At 44.4% G+C, this 19,398-nt stretch overlaps 1 protein-coding gene across 1 annotated transcript; it reads left to right on the forward strand.

Moving 5' to 3' along the window:
• Positions 1-1,730: 1,730 nt before the first annotated feature.
• On the forward strand, positions 1,731-6,585 carry LOC124687005 (protein DCL homolog, chloroplastic-like). Its single transcript, XM_047220861.1, has 3 exons — positions 1,731-1,975; positions 4,284-4,398; positions 6,244-6,585. Exons 1-3 carry the CDS (start codon positions 1,731-1,733, stop codon positions 6,433-6,435), a joined length of 552 nt encoding a protein of 183 aa, XP_047076817.1. The 3' UTR covers positions 6,436-6,585.
• Positions 6,586-19,398: the final 12,813 nt, after the last annotated feature.

Genomic DNA, 19,398 nt, shown 5'->3' on the forward strand with positions numbered 1-19,398 from the left:
TCAAATCCCCTAAGAATATGCAAGAATCATAGGAAGAAAGGGAGAGGAAGCAAGCTCAAGAGGTTCAACAATGGTGGTAAAAAATGTGCTAAAGAACCCTAGAAAACTATTGGGGAAGAAGCCCCTTTTATAGCCAAAAGAAATAAGACCGTTTGGGGAAGATCTGGAAGTTTTTCGTGCAACCTGGCGGGAGATCCGGCGGGCCGCCTGGTGGGAGAGCCGGTCACGCCGGGCGTGACACCGGGCCAGCCCCGAACGAGCGTCCGGGCTTACAGTACATGTCCCTCGGTGGTCATTGTTGCAGGAGCCGGTCTGTGCCGGGAGAGCCGGTGAGAAAGCTAGCGCCGCCGAGCGTGGTGCCGGGTGGGCCGGTGGGGCGGCTGGTCGCGCTGGGCGAGGCACCGGGCGAGCAGGAAAACATGTTTTACAGAAACCGTGGTAACTTTTATGTCAGAACTCCGATTTCGATGATCTTAGGCTTGTTGGAATCAGAACAACATGCCCTACAACTTTATGCATAGAAACATCATTGTCCACCCACGGAGAAAAAACACAGCATGAATGTTTTGACCTATCTATAAAAGATACACCGGTAAAACCTCCAAACTTGAAAACGCAATAGAAGATGCATATGGATTCCGTTTTCGATGAACTTAGGCTTGTTGGAAAGCTAGCAACAAGCTCAAGAACCTCACACAGAGAAACACCAATAAGAAATAGAGATATGCAAAGTATGCAAAGGATTGAGCTCCCTAATACGATGTGATCAGGTTACCCAACCAAAAGCCCATCTTGATAGTGCGGATATCCATCCTATAATCTGGTATCCCAACAACCACCTTGAGACCGGTAAAAGGAAAACCTAGCAAGGCCATACCTTTGCCTTGCGTATCCCGCTTGATCTTAATGATAACTCTTCAAGCTCCACTCAAGCTGGAATGCCTCACTTGATCATTGTTGCTTCGTGAAGACTCACCAATGCTCCCCCATACACCATGATGTTAAAACTCCTTTTCCTATTTCTTACTGAAAAGACATGAAACCTTTGGTTCACTATTCTAGAAAAAATATCTGCAATGAGGAGGAGACATGTCCCCCTTTTGCTCCTCTTCGTTGTTTTATACTGAATGATTCATAAAGTCATGATGTTGACGCATCAAGATTTGCACAATTCCCAGGTCAAATGCATCTTAGCTGAATTTGAAATGACAAATGTTTCGATGTGTACACCAATATATTTATTTATATATTATACATTAAGGTATGTTGGTTGTTGGGGGAGGGATCTTTTGCTTGATTGAGGAGGGCTATGTATTGATCCATTGTTTTTGAAGGGGAGGGTAAAGCATGGGACCTCCTGCTAATCTAAGATGGGGTCGGATGATGATGCAACGTATCAATAGGGGATAGAGAGCGAGTGAATCACATGCAATAACATTTATATATGTGGGAAATGACATAAAAAATTATGAGGTTGTAGCAATGCGCGGGCATTCAACCAGTGTTGCTTTTTTTTTTTTTTGAAAAAACATTCAACCAGTGTTGGGAATTGCTCCCCATCTTTTTTTTTAAGATAAAGAATAATTGCTCCCCATCTCCACTATGGTGTACAACGCCACCCCATTATTCCATGAAGCGAAAAGCCCAGGCCCATTCGTCCTTGTCAGAAGAAGAAACCCTTGCTCTTTGTCTGACGTCTCCTCTCCGGCTCCGCAGCCGAAGAAGCAGCCATGGCCTTGGCCGCCGCCCTCGCCCGAGCCTCCACGCGCCTCCTCCGCGGCGGCATCCCTCCGTCTGCCGCTTCTCCGGCGCTATCCAGCCGCAGCCGCCCATTCTGCACACTTCCCGCCGCCGACAACGAGCCCTCCGCTCCTCCGGGGGCCGTGGAGGAGCCGTGGGAGGAGGCCGAGGCGGAGATCCTCCGCGACGTCAAGCCCGTCGTCAAACTCGTCAAGGACATCATCCACTCCGGCAGGTCAGTTATCGGTTTCGCCCATCGTTGCAATGAATAGCAAGCTCCAACAGTCGCAGACACGGATTTTTTTCAATCGCCGTGCGCATTTAACACGCACAATTTTCATAACGCCGCTAAAGCATGCGAACCTGTTGTAATCGGGCGGGATACATACCTTCAGAAATTGGGCAACATTCCTTTCAAAATGATTTTACGTATCATTTGTAGCAAGGAGTAACCGTAAGATAACTTCATGTGAATATTTGAGTAAAGTACCCTGATAGATTCAGCATACAAAATTGGTGCAAGCTTTCCATTTCCTATATAACTCGATACTCGTGCTTAAGTTGTGGAATCCTGGAACAAGCAAGGTTGTGATTAGCAGAAATGTTGTCTTTAATGAATAACTAAAATACTAGAGAGTCATCACTGGTCAAAGTGCTAGATTATGCAGGATCGTCAAAGTACTTTGTGATGCATATTTTATTATTGCCTCATCCAACTAAATAACTAGCTAGAATACTAGAATGCCACCTTGACGGTGTTCAGTATTGCTCATTAAGGAAGAGCATTGGATTGGTACTGGACTATCCAAGAAGGGTTGCTTGCACACGGTGTCATGGCATGCGGAGATGTTTGTTAGTGAATGATGAATAGAAGTTCAATGTATTAATTTCACCTCTCCCAATCTCACCACCATCTCTTCTCCCCTCTCTTCTGCCCACCATACCAGCTAGAATGGAGGAGGAAAGGGGCCCAATTGGTCTTCTCTGCTATGATATTAGCCATTAAGGTGGCATTCTGACCAGATTTTATTGCTTCAGTGAGGATGCTTGTCCTAGATCTTGTGTGCCCGTTTTTCATACTATCCCAGTGATTCAGTGTTGCTGGTCTTCTTCTTTCTCCTTGTTTTCTTAATAGAAGTCCTGATTCAGTTCACCTGCATGGCTGCTGGTGGCAAAGGTACTTATGCATCATGCTTGACGGTGTCCGCTTAAGTTCTTTTTTTTGGTAAAGTTTGTTAGTGTGTGTCCTATTCTCTTGTCGCCTAGTCAGTCGATGGACAAACTGTGCAGCCTTTTCCATGGCGTCCTCCTGAGCTTCCAGAGGCAGATACGGCAGCTAAGGGAGGTGCCTAAGCATGTTTGTGGAGGTCTTCCTGTCCCGTCTTCTGACTCCCGCAAATCTAGCCGGCATGCTGCATGCTGGCTTGGTTGCTCATGTGCAACCTCAACATCTCTGCCACAAAAAAAGGTCCCGACTTGTGGCAAGATATGTGCCCCAACTACATCTTAATCAGATGATGGCTTCTTCATCCCATCCTTCATGCTACATGTGTGTGGTACTGGTACAAGGAGGCAGTCTGCTTGGGTGATGATGTGTTCCATTTGCTGGGACTTTTCTTTGGCAACCACACACCGGCAGCAATCAACGATTAAGTGTCGCTCGACAAGTCTAGGTTTGTCGCACGACAAGTCTACGTGTCGCAACTCTGATGTCGACACGCTGGAGCGACACGACAAGTTGAACTTGTCGATCGACAAGTTGACTTGTTGGCGACAAACCTCGACTTGTCTAGGTCAACTGGTCGAGCGACAAGTTATATGCCTAGGATATAAAATATTTTCATGAAACCCTACGATCCAGAAACTGGCCGCTTCTCCCTCCCCCAGCCGCCTCTCCCCTGGCGCCCATCCCTTGACGTCGCCTCTCCTCTAGCCACCACTGCCGCCTCTCCTCTGACCACCGTCGAAGTGGAGACCCTGCTCACTAGACGCAATTGTCACAGTATCGGGTTCCTCTTCACTCCCTATGCCATCAATATATGTTACAGCATACCAAAATTGATAGGCTAGTTACTTAGTATTTTTTAGTAGTTTCTTGTAGACAACACATCGACAAATCTAGCACTTGTCGAGACTTGTCACGACTTGTCTACTTGTCGGTACCCCAGCGACAAGTTGCGACACGTCGACACGTAATCGTTGGCAGCAATCATACTTAGATGGTGAGTGGTGTCTCTTCTTCCTTCAGCAGCAGTCGACTTCGCCGTCCTTCCATCCGGTGATTCCCAGAGATGGCATGTGTCTTGTGGGTTATGATTCCCATCTCCCTATGTCTTCGTCCGATTGGTAGTGTTATAGCTGTGAAGTTCTTTGTCCCACCTTGTCTCAATCAAATGCAGGCAATTTTTTGAAAAAAAATGATCCAGCTAAGAAAAAGACAGTTATGTAATAGGGTTTTGATGTACTATAATACTTGCAGTTTTCAAGGATGTACTGTTATGATCATATTTTATTGTCTTTCTGAGTGTGTTCTGCTATAACAGATATGGAGATGGTGGCTTTTTAAGTCCGGATGACGAAAAGGTTATAGTAGAAAAGGTTCTTGCTCACCACCCCCGATCAGAAGACAAGATTGGTTGTGGACTTGATGCTATTCTGGTGAGTTACGGTGATAACTTGTATTTTATAAGATATGAGACCCTCAAACAAATCCAATTTTATTTTCTGTCCTTCTATTATTCACATGGATTTCTGTTTCATCTTTGCCAAGCTTGTATTATTAATACTAGTAAGCTTGCACGTGCAACGCACGACACCTAATATTAGTTAATTAATTAATGCTTGATCCTATATTTAATTTTTAAAGTCAAACGGGTCCAAGATGTTAAACTTTTGGAAACTTTTATAGTTTGGTCAGCTTTATTTATACTTTCACTGTACAAAAGGGAAAAACAAAAGGGATCTTATTATAGGCTTTTACTCTGCATGGATTTACCAAGTACAATATTTTGACTATTATATTGGACAAACGACGCTAAATATGGTCCTTAATCTGTCCATATATTTTCTTAAATCAAGTTCATGTACAGTCTTTGACATATTAAGATGTCCATGCATTTTATAGCTCCAGCACTCATAAGCCACGATGACCCTAAGCAATTCATTTACACGTCTTTGACAGATAAAGAAAATTGAAGTCAATTTTTCCCTAACAAAAAGAAAATTGAAGTCAATTTATTTAATTACTCAGCAGTCTCATTCAAACATGGAAAATATTACTTTGACATCAAAGCATAAACATGTTTAAGAGAACTTATGAGTATACATTTGAGTGTAATCAAATCAACCTTTTGTAGAACTTCCAGTAGGAAAGGTTCCTACAGCTGGTACATATAATAAATAAGTTACATATGTACATGGTAAGACATGTTAAGGAAATAATCATTTGCTAGTTAAAATACCTCAGAAGCTAAGTTTGTGCAGTACTTTTGTTTGTAAGGAGGACTTCCATTGAGCATAATAGTTAGAACTACATTTTTCGAGTGTTGATAATTCCCCTGTTTTTTGAAGCCCTTACTAGTTGGACGTCTCTTGTGGCTCAATCTGGATAATGTGCAAGTTAATGTTCCGCAACAGCCATGGTGCTGCTTGCTCTGAACTAAAGTGCTAAGTATAAAGTAACTAACACAACCACCTCATTTAGTAAGCTGACCACTAAGCTGCAAGTGCAAATCTGATGGGGAGATGGACTTATTTATACCTTAAACGCTAGTCATTCCTAAATATAAGTGTATCTATACTGCCAGTTTTGGGAGAATTTCGCCTCTTATTTTTTATTTCGTTAATGGCTTCCTTTATGCGGTCTCCTCACATTGCACTTCGTGAGGGTAAGGCTTGCCACTAACACCTTCCCCAGACCCCGCACAGTGCGGGAGCTCTCAGCACTGGGTACGTCCTTTTTAATGGCTTCCTTTATCCTTAAATAGCTTGGTAGAAATTCTGCTTAGTAAATGGCATTAAGAAATGATATTGGATCATATAAAGCCAGTTTTCTGACACTCGTACTGATTTTCCTTGGCTTCCATCTGTTCTTATGATGGAGTATTCATCCCACGACCCACGGAATGTACGTTGTGATTATCCGTTGCTTAATAAATGGTACACCAGTGCTAAATGTCTGAAACATTAAGTTTAATTAATCAATCATGCCTAAAGTTTTATTTAATTGCTCTGACCTGGCATTTAAAATTAGGAGTTGCAAATTTTAGGTACATGCATAACATAATCTCTATATTTCCAGTTCATACCAACTCTTATTTCACCATTTTGACAATTCCTTTGTCGCACCTCGCGTTGTTGAAGTGAAAACACTATTCTACCAATCCGTTTCTGATTATGAAATTTGATTGCTACCTTTATGCCAACTGATCTTTGCACTGTGTGGGCCTTGGACGTGTAAATTCTTTGGACATTTCCTAACATGTGCAGTGCTCATGATTGTAGGTTGACAAGCACCCTGATTTCAGAAAGACCAGATGCCTCTTCGTCGCTAGAACGAATGGTGATGTGGAGGATTTTTCATACCGCAAGTGTCTGAGGGCGTACGTCAAAAGGGCCTATCCATCCCATGCAGATAGGTTCATACATAAACATCTCGGACAGGAACGGCCAACACTTTTTCGTCCTCGAAAGTAGAATATTTTGCATAATGCTGCCTTTGGGATTGGGGCTGGCACCAAAATCTAATATTTCATTGTCTCCTTAGTCCTCTAGCCTATATTTGATATGTCAGGTGAAAGACGTCATTGTCCAGGTTACTTTATGCAATGTCCAGTTCTTGTTGCTTAATGATCCGGGACAAAACTCGTAGAAGTGGTTAGATTCATACGTGCATGTTTCCTGTGATGTACTCCATATGGCGCCGACGATTAAAAATCAGTATTGACCCTACATACGGACTACAGTTTGTAGTCAGCTTATTGCGAAATTAGGCTGAGTTTGGATGGAATAATTTGTTGCATTTTCTCAAGCTGGAGTTGGTCTACCTCTTGATAATTTGCATGATAAAGTGAAACTACTACTACCTATCACAGGTACTGTCGATTTTCTCTTCTGTGCATGCGTTTGCGTGATTGGGGCTGCTATCCTCTTCGCATGGCATGACGGTAGCTCCCTCTTGTAGAGGCGCCCAACCTTTGAGCAAAGCAACATCTCAGATTTCAGCTTGCATTAAAGCAAAAAAAATGTACTCCAGTAGTTTCTCTTTCTTGTAATCCAAATGTAATTGTCTTTCTTGTAATAATCCAAATGTCAACCCAGTTTGAGAAACAAAACATGGTACAGACCGAACCTCGGTGTAGAGAAGCAAAAGAAAAAAAGGAATAAAATACGAGGCAGAGAGCCAGAGAGGACGATTTGATAGTTGCTACTGCCAGAACGATTTGGATGTATGACGTTGGATTCGTAGAGCAGACCCTTAGCGTGGGAATAACAGAAGCAAGTGGAGAACTAAAATTAACACGGATGCATGCTTTTCTTCGACAAACTGCTTTTCATAGCGTCGTTATCTATCATCATGTGATGTGCAGCAAGCCGGCAAGTGTGGAGGAGGCCGAAATCCTTGCTTGCACGTTAGGGTGTTCGTCCTTGCGCTGAATGGGTTCATATGTTTTTATTTTTGAGAGCACATAACTTTATTACGAAACATTTTGGGCTAAATCGCCCATTACATCATTATTTGCGCACGCGGACACCCTCATAATCCCAAGACAAAAAAGATTTTACATCACATTTAATACCCTCTTGAGCAAGAGCATGGACAACTTTGTTTGCACTCCTACTAAACCTGATTGAACAAAAAGGAGAATCATGTACAACATTGAATTTTGAGATCTTCAATGACCGATGCCTGCCTAGAAAAATCTGGCTTCCTCCTATTTAACGCCGTAGCTAGTATAGAAGTGAATCAATTTCAAAAACCACGTTTATCACACCCAGTTCTACAGCGAGATCAAATGCCGCTTCCGTACCTCTTAATTCTGTCGTGAAAGCATCATGAATTGCTCCAAAACATCCTTCCCTCGCTGCAACAACTTCCCCCTCCGACGTCCTCGCCACAACACCCCAACCTCCTTTCTGTTGACCATCAACATATGCTCCATCAATATTGAATTTTATATCCCCTTCTAGGGGTGGCCTCCATTTGTACTCACCCGGGTTGCTAGGAGAATTTCCCCCTTGGTGTAACTGAAGACTGATAGAATGAGGTTGTTATGCACCGTGGTGCTTCTCTCTGTACTGATCAGTATAAATAGTGTGATGTACAGCCGTCCAGTGCACGGAGTGCGTGTTGTGCGCGACGTGCGCGTCATGGCGCTTACAATCGTGGAAGGTAAAAACTGTGTCAGCACTTAGTCTACAGAGACCTAGTCAACCTTGCGCTAATACCCCGCCGCAGCTATGTCGTCCAGTGGCTGGATGCACAAGTTGGACCGGAATTCTTGGAACGCCGCCGTCGGAAGCCCCTTGGTCATGACGTCGGCAAATTTCTGAGTTGTGGGGACGTGGAGTACACGGAGCTGTCCGAGCGCGACTTTTTCCGAACGAAGTGGATGTCTAGCTCTATATGCTTGGTAGCCGATGGTGAACGGGATTCGCTGCCATGTACACAGACGAGATGTTGTCGCAGTAGACAACGGTTGCCTTCGTCACCGGTGCGCGGAGCTCGCCAAGCAGCTGGCGAAGCCAGCAGCACTCTGCAACGGCATTGGCGACGGCGTGGTACTCCGCTGGAGCGCGAGACGGTAGGCTGGCGCTTCGAGGACCAACAATATAACTATCACATAAAGCATTCTTATCATGAGCCACACACATAAAATAATTATTACTCCCCACATAAGCATAGTCATTCTTATTAATTGTAGTGGGAGCAAATTCAACAAAATAGCTATCATTATTATTCTCATCACCATAATCATCAAATATCGGAGGCATCTTGTAATCATAATTAATTTTCTCTTCAGTAGTAGGTGGACTGAAAATGACATAATCATCATTGTAATCATCATATTGGAGGCATAGTATCATCATAGCAAATTTCCTCCTCAAAAGCTGGGAACTAAAAACATCATTTTCATATAAACTAGCTTCCCCAAACTTAGATTTTTTCATAGCATTAGCAATAATGATGTTCAAAGAATTCATACTAATAACATTGCTACCAGCATGCAATTAAAGTTCCATATGATTTTTAATTTTCTCTTCAAACACCTCATGTCCTAACTCAAGATAAATACTATAAAGCTCTCTAATTTTTGTTGTTGTTTTCTGAAAGAGCAAAGCCTAAACCCCGTGTTTTGTGTGTTTGATGAAAACACTTGAATGATCTCACCGTGTGCAAAGATTGTCTTTGATAGATTTGCAAGTGCACGGTGCCCTCGCTGAACACGTCAAGATCGGAGGACTGAAGCGTAGCTTATAGGTTTTTTTTGGTTTTGCGTGTATATCGCGAGGTGACATGATTGGAGAGGAAGAGAGGAAAAAGTTGTTTTGCCTGACCGGTACTACCGGTACCAGGAGCGGTAGTACCGCTACCCTACTGGTACCGCCCCATGGTACCGCTCTGGAGTTTTGCACTGAAAAAGTCCCACAGTGAGCTTTGCGGTACCTCTGCGGTACCTTGAGCGGTAGTACCGCTTGAGAGCGGTAGTACCACCCAGGTACCGCTTAAGTACCGTAACGCGAGATACGGCACCACCGCTGTGGTACCGCTCGTGATCCAGTAACTTCCAGAGGCCATTGCGGTACCTCAAGTGGTACCGCAGGCGGTACTACCGCTGTGTGTCCACGTGGCCAGATCTGTGGGGAATTTCGAATCCAGAGCGGTACTACCGCTTGCCAAAGCGGTAGTACCGCTTAGGCGAAAACAACACATAACGGTTGGATTCGGGGGCCCCTATAAAAAGGTCCCTTTTCCCCAGCTCGTTTTTATCTCTTCTCTCTCTCTCCTCCATTGTTGCTGAGCTTAATCCTTGAGGATCTCCCCAACCATCCAACCAATCTTGCCCAAACTTTGAGGAGTGGTGGAGGAGACCCCGATCTATAGTTCTACCAAGAGAGTTTTCACCAATTCTTGCTAGTCCTTTGTGGATCTTGGAGTTAGGGTTTCTATGGTGGGATCTTGGAGGAAGTGCACCTATGGAGGCTAGCTTGGTGTTGTGCTAGCCCCATAGGTTGTTGGAGCCTCCTAGTGTTGTGGAGCTCGCCCCAACCTTGTGAAGGAACCACCGCCTCGACCGGTGCCTTAGTGGAGAAGGGGGAGCCCCTTTGTGGAGCTCTCTCGAGGAAGAAGGTGAGGCCTTCCTTCGTGGTGTGGCCGCCTAGCCTCTTGTGTGAGGCTAGAACCTCCTCAACGCAAACGTACTCCCTTTTGTGGGAGGAACTGCGGAAAACAAACCTCACCTCATCTCCGCGCCATTCGGTTGTCCCGCTCCTTACTCTTACTATCATGCTTGGTTCCTTTACTTGTTGCACTTGCTTAGGATCATACTAGGAACATCTCCACCACTAAAGCTACCACCTTTACCTTCCGCATCGCATAAAATTGAAAAAGACTTAAAATTTGTTTAGCGTCCATTCACCCCCCCCCGCTTCTCCGCTACGATCCATTCAATTGGTATCAGAGCGAGGTTTTCTTGCTCGGGATTTACCGCCTAAGAAATGGCCGGACAAGAGAAGGTTGTGAATGGGTCCCTTTTCCTTGAGCCACCCGCTCCATCATCTACCATCGATACCACAACGACTACGTTGGATGACCTCAAGAAATTGGAGTCATCCATCGTTAGCCAAATGAAGGCAATGATGATGGAGTTGGTTGCTCAAAAACCAACCCCTACCGTATATCCTAAGGCAAGTGCCGTGGATCCCCCACCAAAAGCTAATCCATTTCCTCTTGTTGATTTTGTCGCTCAATCGTCAAAAGATCCGCAAAAGGAAAGGCTTGGGGAGACCGGCACTTCAACAAAGGGGAAGGATGAGACACCGATTGCAGAACATTTAGAGGATAATCATGCGGTGCCACCACCAAGTGATTACACCATAAACGTTCCAATACCTATGCCGCATATCTTGTCGCATGGTTCGCCACCGTTACTTGAATCAAATAGCTTCGGAAATTGGCAATTTTTAATGCGTTCTCATGTGCGCAACGCTTCTACCGAGCTTTGGCACATCATCAAGGAGGGTTATTCACCACGAGACCCAAGAACTTGACAAGAAGAGAGGTGGTGGATGACCAACTCAACGCCACCGCCATCAACATGATTCACATGGCCGTCACACCCAAGGACCGCGCTCATATCCGCTCACTCAAGACCGCCAAGGAAGCATGGGATAAACTCGACAAAATCTTCCTCGGAAATGAGAGCATTCAAAGCTCTCGTTTCGATGAAGTGAACAACATGGCCGACAACTTCGTCATGAAAGAGGGAGAATTGCCCGAAGAGATGTACCGGCGCCTTATCGCTCTCGCTGTACAAATGCAAGATCTTTGAGCAACGTTTGTGTATGATACTTGGATCAAGAGGAAGTTCTACAATGCTCTCCTCCCTTACGAGGAAGTGAAGTTGACGGCCATCCGCCAAAACGCCTCCTTCCGCGCCATGACATCCGATGAAGTCCTTAGAGAAGTCATCGCTTTGGACATCTCCAAGAAGAATGCGGAGGATCTTGTTGCTCGCGCCCACAACACCCGCAAACCCAACCTCGCATTGAAGATGAAGGTGCATGAAGCAAGTGAGAGCGATGATGATCCCATTGAGTGGGGTCCGAATGATCTCAAGGCCAACTATCATGAGCACATGGCCCTCGCCGCCAAGAGATTTTAGGAGGGAAACAAGACCCGAGGCACTAGACCAAAGAGACAACGTGATTCTCCAAGGAATTCCTCCAAGAGTCCAAAGGAGGGGAAAAGGGGGAGAACATGCTACAATTGCGGCGACAAAAGTCATTTTGTTGTGTATTGTATCTATGAGAGAAGGGAAGATAATGGTGGAAGGCTTGTCCGCAAGGACAAGTTCAAGTCCCTCTCCAAAGGATTCTCCAAGTTCTCCTCCAAGCTCGGTGACGACAAGGTCTCCTTCACCAAGAAGCCAAGAGCCTTCATCATCTGTGAAGAGTACTCCTCCGATGAAGATGAGGATCATGATGACAAGAGCTTCAACAAGAAGAAGAGGGAGTGGCCGCCATCGCCATCACCATTTCCACTCGCTCCATCTCCCTCTTCGACTCCCCAAATGAGAACCTCATCACCAATAACTCTCGTTGCCTCATGGCAAAGGTATCTTCGGAGGTAGAATCCCCTTCCAAACTCACATCTCCATCTAATGCTATATATATTGATGGTGCCACTAGTCTCACCATTAAGCGTGAGATTGTGGGTTTGGATTCTTTTCTCACTAACATGCAAGGGGATACCAAGACCCATGTTGGGGCCCTCTTGGCCCAACTTGGTGCGGCTCAATACCTCATAGAGGAGTAGGAGAGGCTTGAGAGAGAGGCGGCAAATGAGATTGCCTCTCTCAATCAAGCGCTTGAGGAGGAGCAAAACTTGCGCATGTCTCTTGAAGCTAGTGTCATCACCCTCGAAGACTCCAACAACGCCATCATCTCCCAACTCACCAAGGACCGAGATCATGCTCTTGGATTGGTGGGTGAGCTCAAGAAGAAGAAGCTTCTTCTTGAGGATGACCACGCAACATGTGATCATCCCCAAGAGGAATCTCACACGGAGAAAGATGGTGGAGGCCCAAACTCATGCCATGACGAGCTTGTTGATCAAGTTTCTTCTTTGAAGAGGCACAATGCTTTGCTCTTGGAAGTCAATGCTCTTCAAGAAGAAGCCTTGGATGAGTATTACCGCTTGTGCAAGGAGAAGACCTCATGTTGCAATCATGAAGAAGAGATTGCCAGTCTTGAGAGCACCAAGGCCAAGCTATTGAGTTTGAGTGGCATGCAAGAAGAGTCCTTGATGGAGTGCCTCCTCATGAGCAAAGAGAAGGTCACTTGTTGTAATCATGAGGAAGAAATAGCCTCTTTGAAGAGCAGCGAAGCTAAGCTCATGGAGGTCAAGTCCATGCAAGAGGAAGCCTTGAAGGAGTATTTTCCTTTGAGCAAGGACCGTGTGTGTTGCAACCATGAAGGTGATATTGCCAAGATGGAGAGTCACAAGCGTCTACTCATGAAGATGAACTCTCTCCAAGAAGAAGCTTTGATGGAACATTTCTGGGTGAACAAGGCAAAGGAGGTCCAAGTGTTTGATATCACTCACCCTCACCCGGAGCATGAAGATGAAGTCAATCGATTGAAGGCCAAGATTGATAGACTCCAAGTCCAAGCCAAGTACTTGGAAGGAGTCATTCAAGCCAAAGATGGAGCCAATGAGGGCTCGTGCAATGAAGGAGAAGTGGCTACCAAGCCAAAGAGGAAGAGAAGTAGGAGGACCAAGAAGAAGAAGAACAAGGAGAACATGGAGATCAACCATGAGGGAGGCGACCCTAACTCAAGGAGGGATGGAGTTCCCGACTCCACCACGAAGGGTTTCGCCGGCTCTAACAACCCTTCTCATGTTCTTTTTGTTGATTACTATGGACAAATTCGTGCTCGCTTTATTGGTCCTCAAGAGGACAATGTTGATTGGACTATTTGGATTCCCAAACCCCTTGTTACTAACATGATAGGACCCATTGAAAAATGGGTGCCTAAATTCAAGACTTGATTCCTTGTAGGACTATGCTTCCGGTGGCGCTAAATGGGTGGTTGATAGTGGAGCCACAAGTCATATGACCGGAAGCAAGGAAATTGTTGTCGACCTCGAGCCATCTCACTCTATCGTTTCATATGGCGACAACACGTGCTCAAAGGTATTGGGTCTTGGCAAGGTGATGCTAACACCCGACATTTCACTTGTGAATGTCCTCCTTGTCGAGACCCTTGGTTACAATCTACTTTCCGTTCATCAAATTGCTCGTATGGGTCTATGTGCCTTTTTCGATGAACATATGGTGGTCCTCTTGTGGAGAAAGACACTCCGTGTAGCCTTTGTTGGATATGTAGAGAGCTCCGGAAAGACAACATCTTCCGCTCTTTGCCTATTCGCTAAAGGTGGCAAGGGTTGGTTATGGCATCGCCGACTAGCCCATGTCAACATGAGGACTTTGCAAAGTCTCCACAAGGGTGGCCACATTCTCGGACTAAAAGAAGATGTTTCCTTTTGCAAAGATCGTGTTTGTAGGGTGATGGCGTGCAAGACACACGTCCGTTGGGAACCCCAAGAGGAAGGTGTGATGCGTACAGCAGCAAGTTTTCCCTCAGAAAGAAACCAAGGTTATCGAACCAGTAGGAGTTAAGGAACACGTGAAGGTTGTTGGTGGCGGAGTGTAGTGCGGCGCAACACCAGGGATTCCGGTGCCAACGTGGAACCTGCACAACACAATCAAAATACTTTGCCCCAACGTAACAGTGAGGTTGTCAATCTCATCGGCTTGCTGTAAACAAAGGATTAAATGTATAGTGTGGAAGATGATGTTTGTTTGCGAAGAACAGTAAAGAACATAGTTTGCAGTAGATTGTATTTCAGATGTAAAGAGTGGACCGGGGTCCACAGTTCACTAGTGGTGTCTCTCCCATAAGATAAATGGCATGTTGGGTGAACAAATTACCGTTGGGCAATTGACAAATAGAGAGGGCATAACAATGCACATACATATCACGATGACTACTATGAGATTTAATCGAGGCATTACGACAAAGTACATAGACCGCTATCCCAGCATGCATCTATGCCTAAAAAGTCCACCTTCAGGTTATCATCCGAACCCCTTACAGTATTAAGTTGCAAACAACAGACAATTGCATTAAGTATGGTGCGTAATGTAATCAACACAAATATCCTTAGACAAAGCATTGATGTTTTATCCCTAGTGGCAACAGGCACATCCACAACCTTAGAACTTTCTCGTCATCGTCCCAGATTCAATGGAGGCATGAACCCACTATCGAGCATAAATACTCCCTCTTGGAGTTACAAGTATCAACTTGGCCGAGCCTCTACTAGCAACGGAGAGCATGCAAGAACATAAACAACATATATGATAGATTGATAATCAACTTGACATAGTATTCCATATTCATCGGATCCCAACAAACACAACATGTAGCATTACAAATAGATGATCTTGATCATGATAGGCAGCTCACAAGATCTAACATGATATCACAATGAGGAGAAGACAACCATCTAGCTACTGCTATGGACCCATAGTCCAGGGGTGAACTACTCACACATCAATCCGGAGGCGATCATGGTGATGAAGAGTCCTCCGGGAGATGATTCCCCTCTCCGGTAGGGTGCCGGAGGCGATCTCCTGAATCCCCCGAGATGGGATTGGCGGCGGCGGCGTCTCTGGAAGGTTTTCCGTATCATGGCTCTCGGTACTGGGGTTTTCGAGACGAAGGCTTTAAGTAGGCGGAAGGGCAGGGTTGGAGGCGGCGCGGGGGCCTGATGCGTGCAGTTAACACACGTCCGTTGGGAACCCCAAGAGGAAGGTGTGATGCGTACAGTAGCAAGTTTTCCCTCAGAAAGAAATCAAGGTTTATCGAACCAGTAGGAGCCAAGAAGCACGTTGAAGGTTGATGGCGGCGGAGCGTAGTGCGGCGCAACACCAGGGATTCCGGCGCCAACATGGAACCTGCACAACACAATCACAGAACTTCGCCCCAATGTAACAGTGAGGTTGTCAATCTCACCGGCTTGCTCGTAAACAAAGGATTAGATGTATAGTGTGGATGATGATGGTTGTTTGCGAAGAACGAGTAAAGAACAATTGCAGCAGATTGTATTTCGGATGTAAAGAATAGGACCGGGGTCCACAGTTCACTAGTGGTGTCTCTCCCATAAGATAAGCGAGATGTTGGGTGAACAAATTACAGTTGGGCAATTGACAAATAAAGAAGGCATAACAATGCACATACATATATCATGATGAGTACTATGAGATTCAATCGGGGCATTACGACAAAGTACATAGACCGCTATCCAAGCATGCATCTATGCCTAAAAGTCCACCTTCGAGGTTATCATCCGAACCCCCTCCGAGTATTAAGTTGTAAACAACGGACAATTGCATTAAGTATGGTGCGTAATGTAATCAACACAAATATCCTTAGACAAAGCATCAATGTTTTATCCCTAGTGGCAACAAGACATCCACAACCTTAGAACTTTACGTCACATTGTCCCAGCATTTAATGGAGGAATGAACCCACTATCGAGCATAAATACCCCCTCTTGGAGTCACAAGTATCAACTTGGCCAGAGCCTCTACTAGCAACGGAGAGCATGCAAGAACATAAATAACATATATGATAGATTGATAATCAACTTGACATAGTGTTCAATATTCATCGGATCCCAACAAACACAACATGAAGGATTACATAGATGATCTTGATCATGATAGGCAGCTCACAAGATCTAACATGATAGCACAATGAGGAGAAGACAACCATCTAGCTACTGCTATGGACCCATAGTCCAGGGGTGAACTACTCACACATCGATCCGGAGGTGATCATGGCGATGAAGAGACCTCCGGAGATGATTCCCCTCTCCGGCAGGGTGTCGGAGGCGATCTCCTGAATCCCCCGAGATGGGATTGGCGGCGGCGGCGTCTCTGGAAGGTTTTCCGTCTCGTGGCTCTCGGTACTGGGGGTTTCGCGACGAAGACCTTAAGTAGGCGGAAGGGCAGGTCAAGGGGCGTCACGGGGGCCCCACACACAGGGCCGCGCGACCAGCACCTGGGCCGCGACGCCCTGGTGTGTCACCACCTCGTGGCCCCAATTCGTTTCCCCTCCGGTCTTCTGGAAGCTTCATGCAAAAATAGGACCCTGGGCGTTGATTTCGTCCAATTCCGAGAATATTTCCTTACTAGGATTTCTGAAACCAAAAACAGCAGAAAACAACAACTGGCTCTTCGGCATCTCGTCAATAGGTTAGTGCCGGAAAATGCATAAATATGACATATAATATGTATAAAACATGTGAGTATCATCATAAAAGTAGCATGGAACATAAGAAATTATAGATACGTTTGAGACGTATCAGGGCCCCACACCATAGGGCGGCGCGGGCCCCACCCAGGCCGCGCGGCCCTGTGGTGTCGGCGCCCCGTCGCCCCACTTCGTAATCCTTCGGTCTTTTGGAAGCTTCGTGGAAAAATAAGACCCTGGGCGTTGATTTCGTCCAATTCCGAGAATATTTCCTTCGTAGGATTTCTGAAACCAAAAACAGCAGAAAACAACAACTGGCTCTTCGGCATCTCGTCAATAGGTTAGTGCCGGAAAATGCATAATGATGACATAAAGTGTGTAGAAAACATGTGAGTATGATTATAAAAGTAGCATGGAACATAAGAAATTATAGATACGTTTGAGACGTATCAAGCATCCCCAAGCTTAGTTCCTACTCGCCCTCGAGTAGGTAAACGATAACAAGGATAATTTCTGAAGTGACATGCTATCATAATCTTGATCAATACTATTGTAAAGCATATGAGATGAATGCAGCGATTCGAAGCAATGGTAAAGACAATGAATAAACAACCGAATCATATAGCAAAGACTTTTCATGAATAATACTTTCAAGACAAGCATCAATAAGACTTGCATAAGAGTTAACTCATAAAGCAATAAATTCTTAGTAGAAAGCTTTGAAGCAACACAAAGGAAGATATAAGTTTTGAGCAGTTGCTTTCAACTTCAACATGTATATCTCATGGATAATTGTCAACACAAAGTAATATAACAAGTGCAATAGGTAAACATGTAAGAATCAATGCACACAGTTCACACAAGTGTTTGCTTCTAAGATAGAAAGAAGTAGGTAAACTGACTCAACAATAAAGTAAAAGATAGGCCCTTCGCAGAGGGAAGCATGGATTACTATTTTTGTGCTAGAGCTTTTCATTTTGAAAACATAGAAACAATTTTGTCAACGGTAGTAATAAATCATATGTGTTATGTATAAGACATCGTATAAGTTGCAAGCCTCATGCATAGATTACCAATGGTGCTCGCACCTTGTCCTAATTAGCTTGGATTTACATGGATTATCATTGCATAACATATGTTTCAACCAAGTGTCACAAAGGGGTACCTCTATGCCACCTATACAAAGGTCTAAGGAGAAAGATCGCGTTTGATTTCTCGTTTTTGATTATTCTCAACTTAGACATCCATACCGGGACAACATAGACAACAGATAATGGACTCCTCTTTAATGCATAAGCATTCAACAACAGATAATATTCTCATAAGAGATTGAGGATTGATGTCCAAACTGAAACTTCCACCATGATTCATGGCTTTAGTTAGCGGCTCAATGTTCTTCTCTAACAATATGCATACTCAAACCATTTGATCATGATAAATCACCCTTACTTCAGACAAGAGGAACATGCATAGCAACTCACATGATATTCAACAAAGGTGTAATAGTTGGTGGCGTCCCCAGAAGCATGGTTACCGCTCAACAAGCAACTTATTAAGAAATAAGATACATAGCTACATATTCTTCACCACAATAGTTTTTAAGGCTATTTTCCCATGAGCTATATATTGCAAAGACAACGGATAGAATTTTTAAAGGTAGCACTCAAGTAATTTACTTTGGAATGGCAGAGAAATACCATGTAGTAGGTAGGTATGGTGGACACAAATGGCATAGTTTTTGGCTCAAGGATTTGGATGCACGAGAAGAATTCCCTACAAGGCTAGGCTAGCAAGGTTGTTTGAAGCAAACTCAAGTATAAAACGGTACAACAAAACTTACATAAGAACATATTGCAAGCATTATAAGACTCTACGCTGTCTCCTTGTTGTTCAAACACCTCAACCAGAAAATATCTAGACTCTAGAGAGACCAATCATGCAAACCAAATTTTAACAAGCTCTATGTAGTTCTTCATTAATAGGTGCAAAGTACATGATGCAAGAGCTTAAACATGATCTATATGAGCAAAACAATTGCCAAGTATCAAATTATTCAAGACATTATACCAATTACCACATGAAGCATTTTCTGTTTCCAACCATATAACAATGAACGAAGCAGTTTCAACCTTCGCCATGAACATTAAAAGTAAAGCTAAGAACATATGTGTTCATACGAAACAACGGAGCGTGTCTCTCTCCCAAACAAGGAATACTAGGATCCGATTTTATTCAAACAAAAACAAAAATAAAAACATACAGACGCTCCAAGTAAAGCACATAAGATGTGACGGAATAAAAATATAGTTTCACTAGAAGTGACCTGATAAGTTGTCGATGAAGAAGGGATGCCTTGGGCATCCCCAAGCTTAGATGCTTGAGTCTTCTTAAAATATGCAGGAATGAACCACGGGGGCATCCCCAAGCTTAGACTTTTCACTCTTCTTGATCATATTGTATCATCCTCCTCTCTTGACCCTTGAAAACTTCCTCCACACCAAACTCAAAACAAACTCATTCGAGGGTTAGTGCATAATTGAAAATTCATATATTCAGAGGTGACATAATCATTCTTAACACTTTTGGACATTGCACAAAGCTACTGAAAGTTAA

Source organism: Lolium rigidum, chromosome 2 (assembly GCF_022539505.1).
Source record: "Lolium rigidum isolate FL_2022 chromosome 2, APGP_CSIRO_Lrig_0.1, whole genome shotgun sequence".
Classification (NCBI taxonomy): domain Eukaryota; kingdom Viridiplantae; phylum Streptophyta; class Magnoliopsida; order Poales; family Poaceae; genus Lolium; species Lolium rigidum.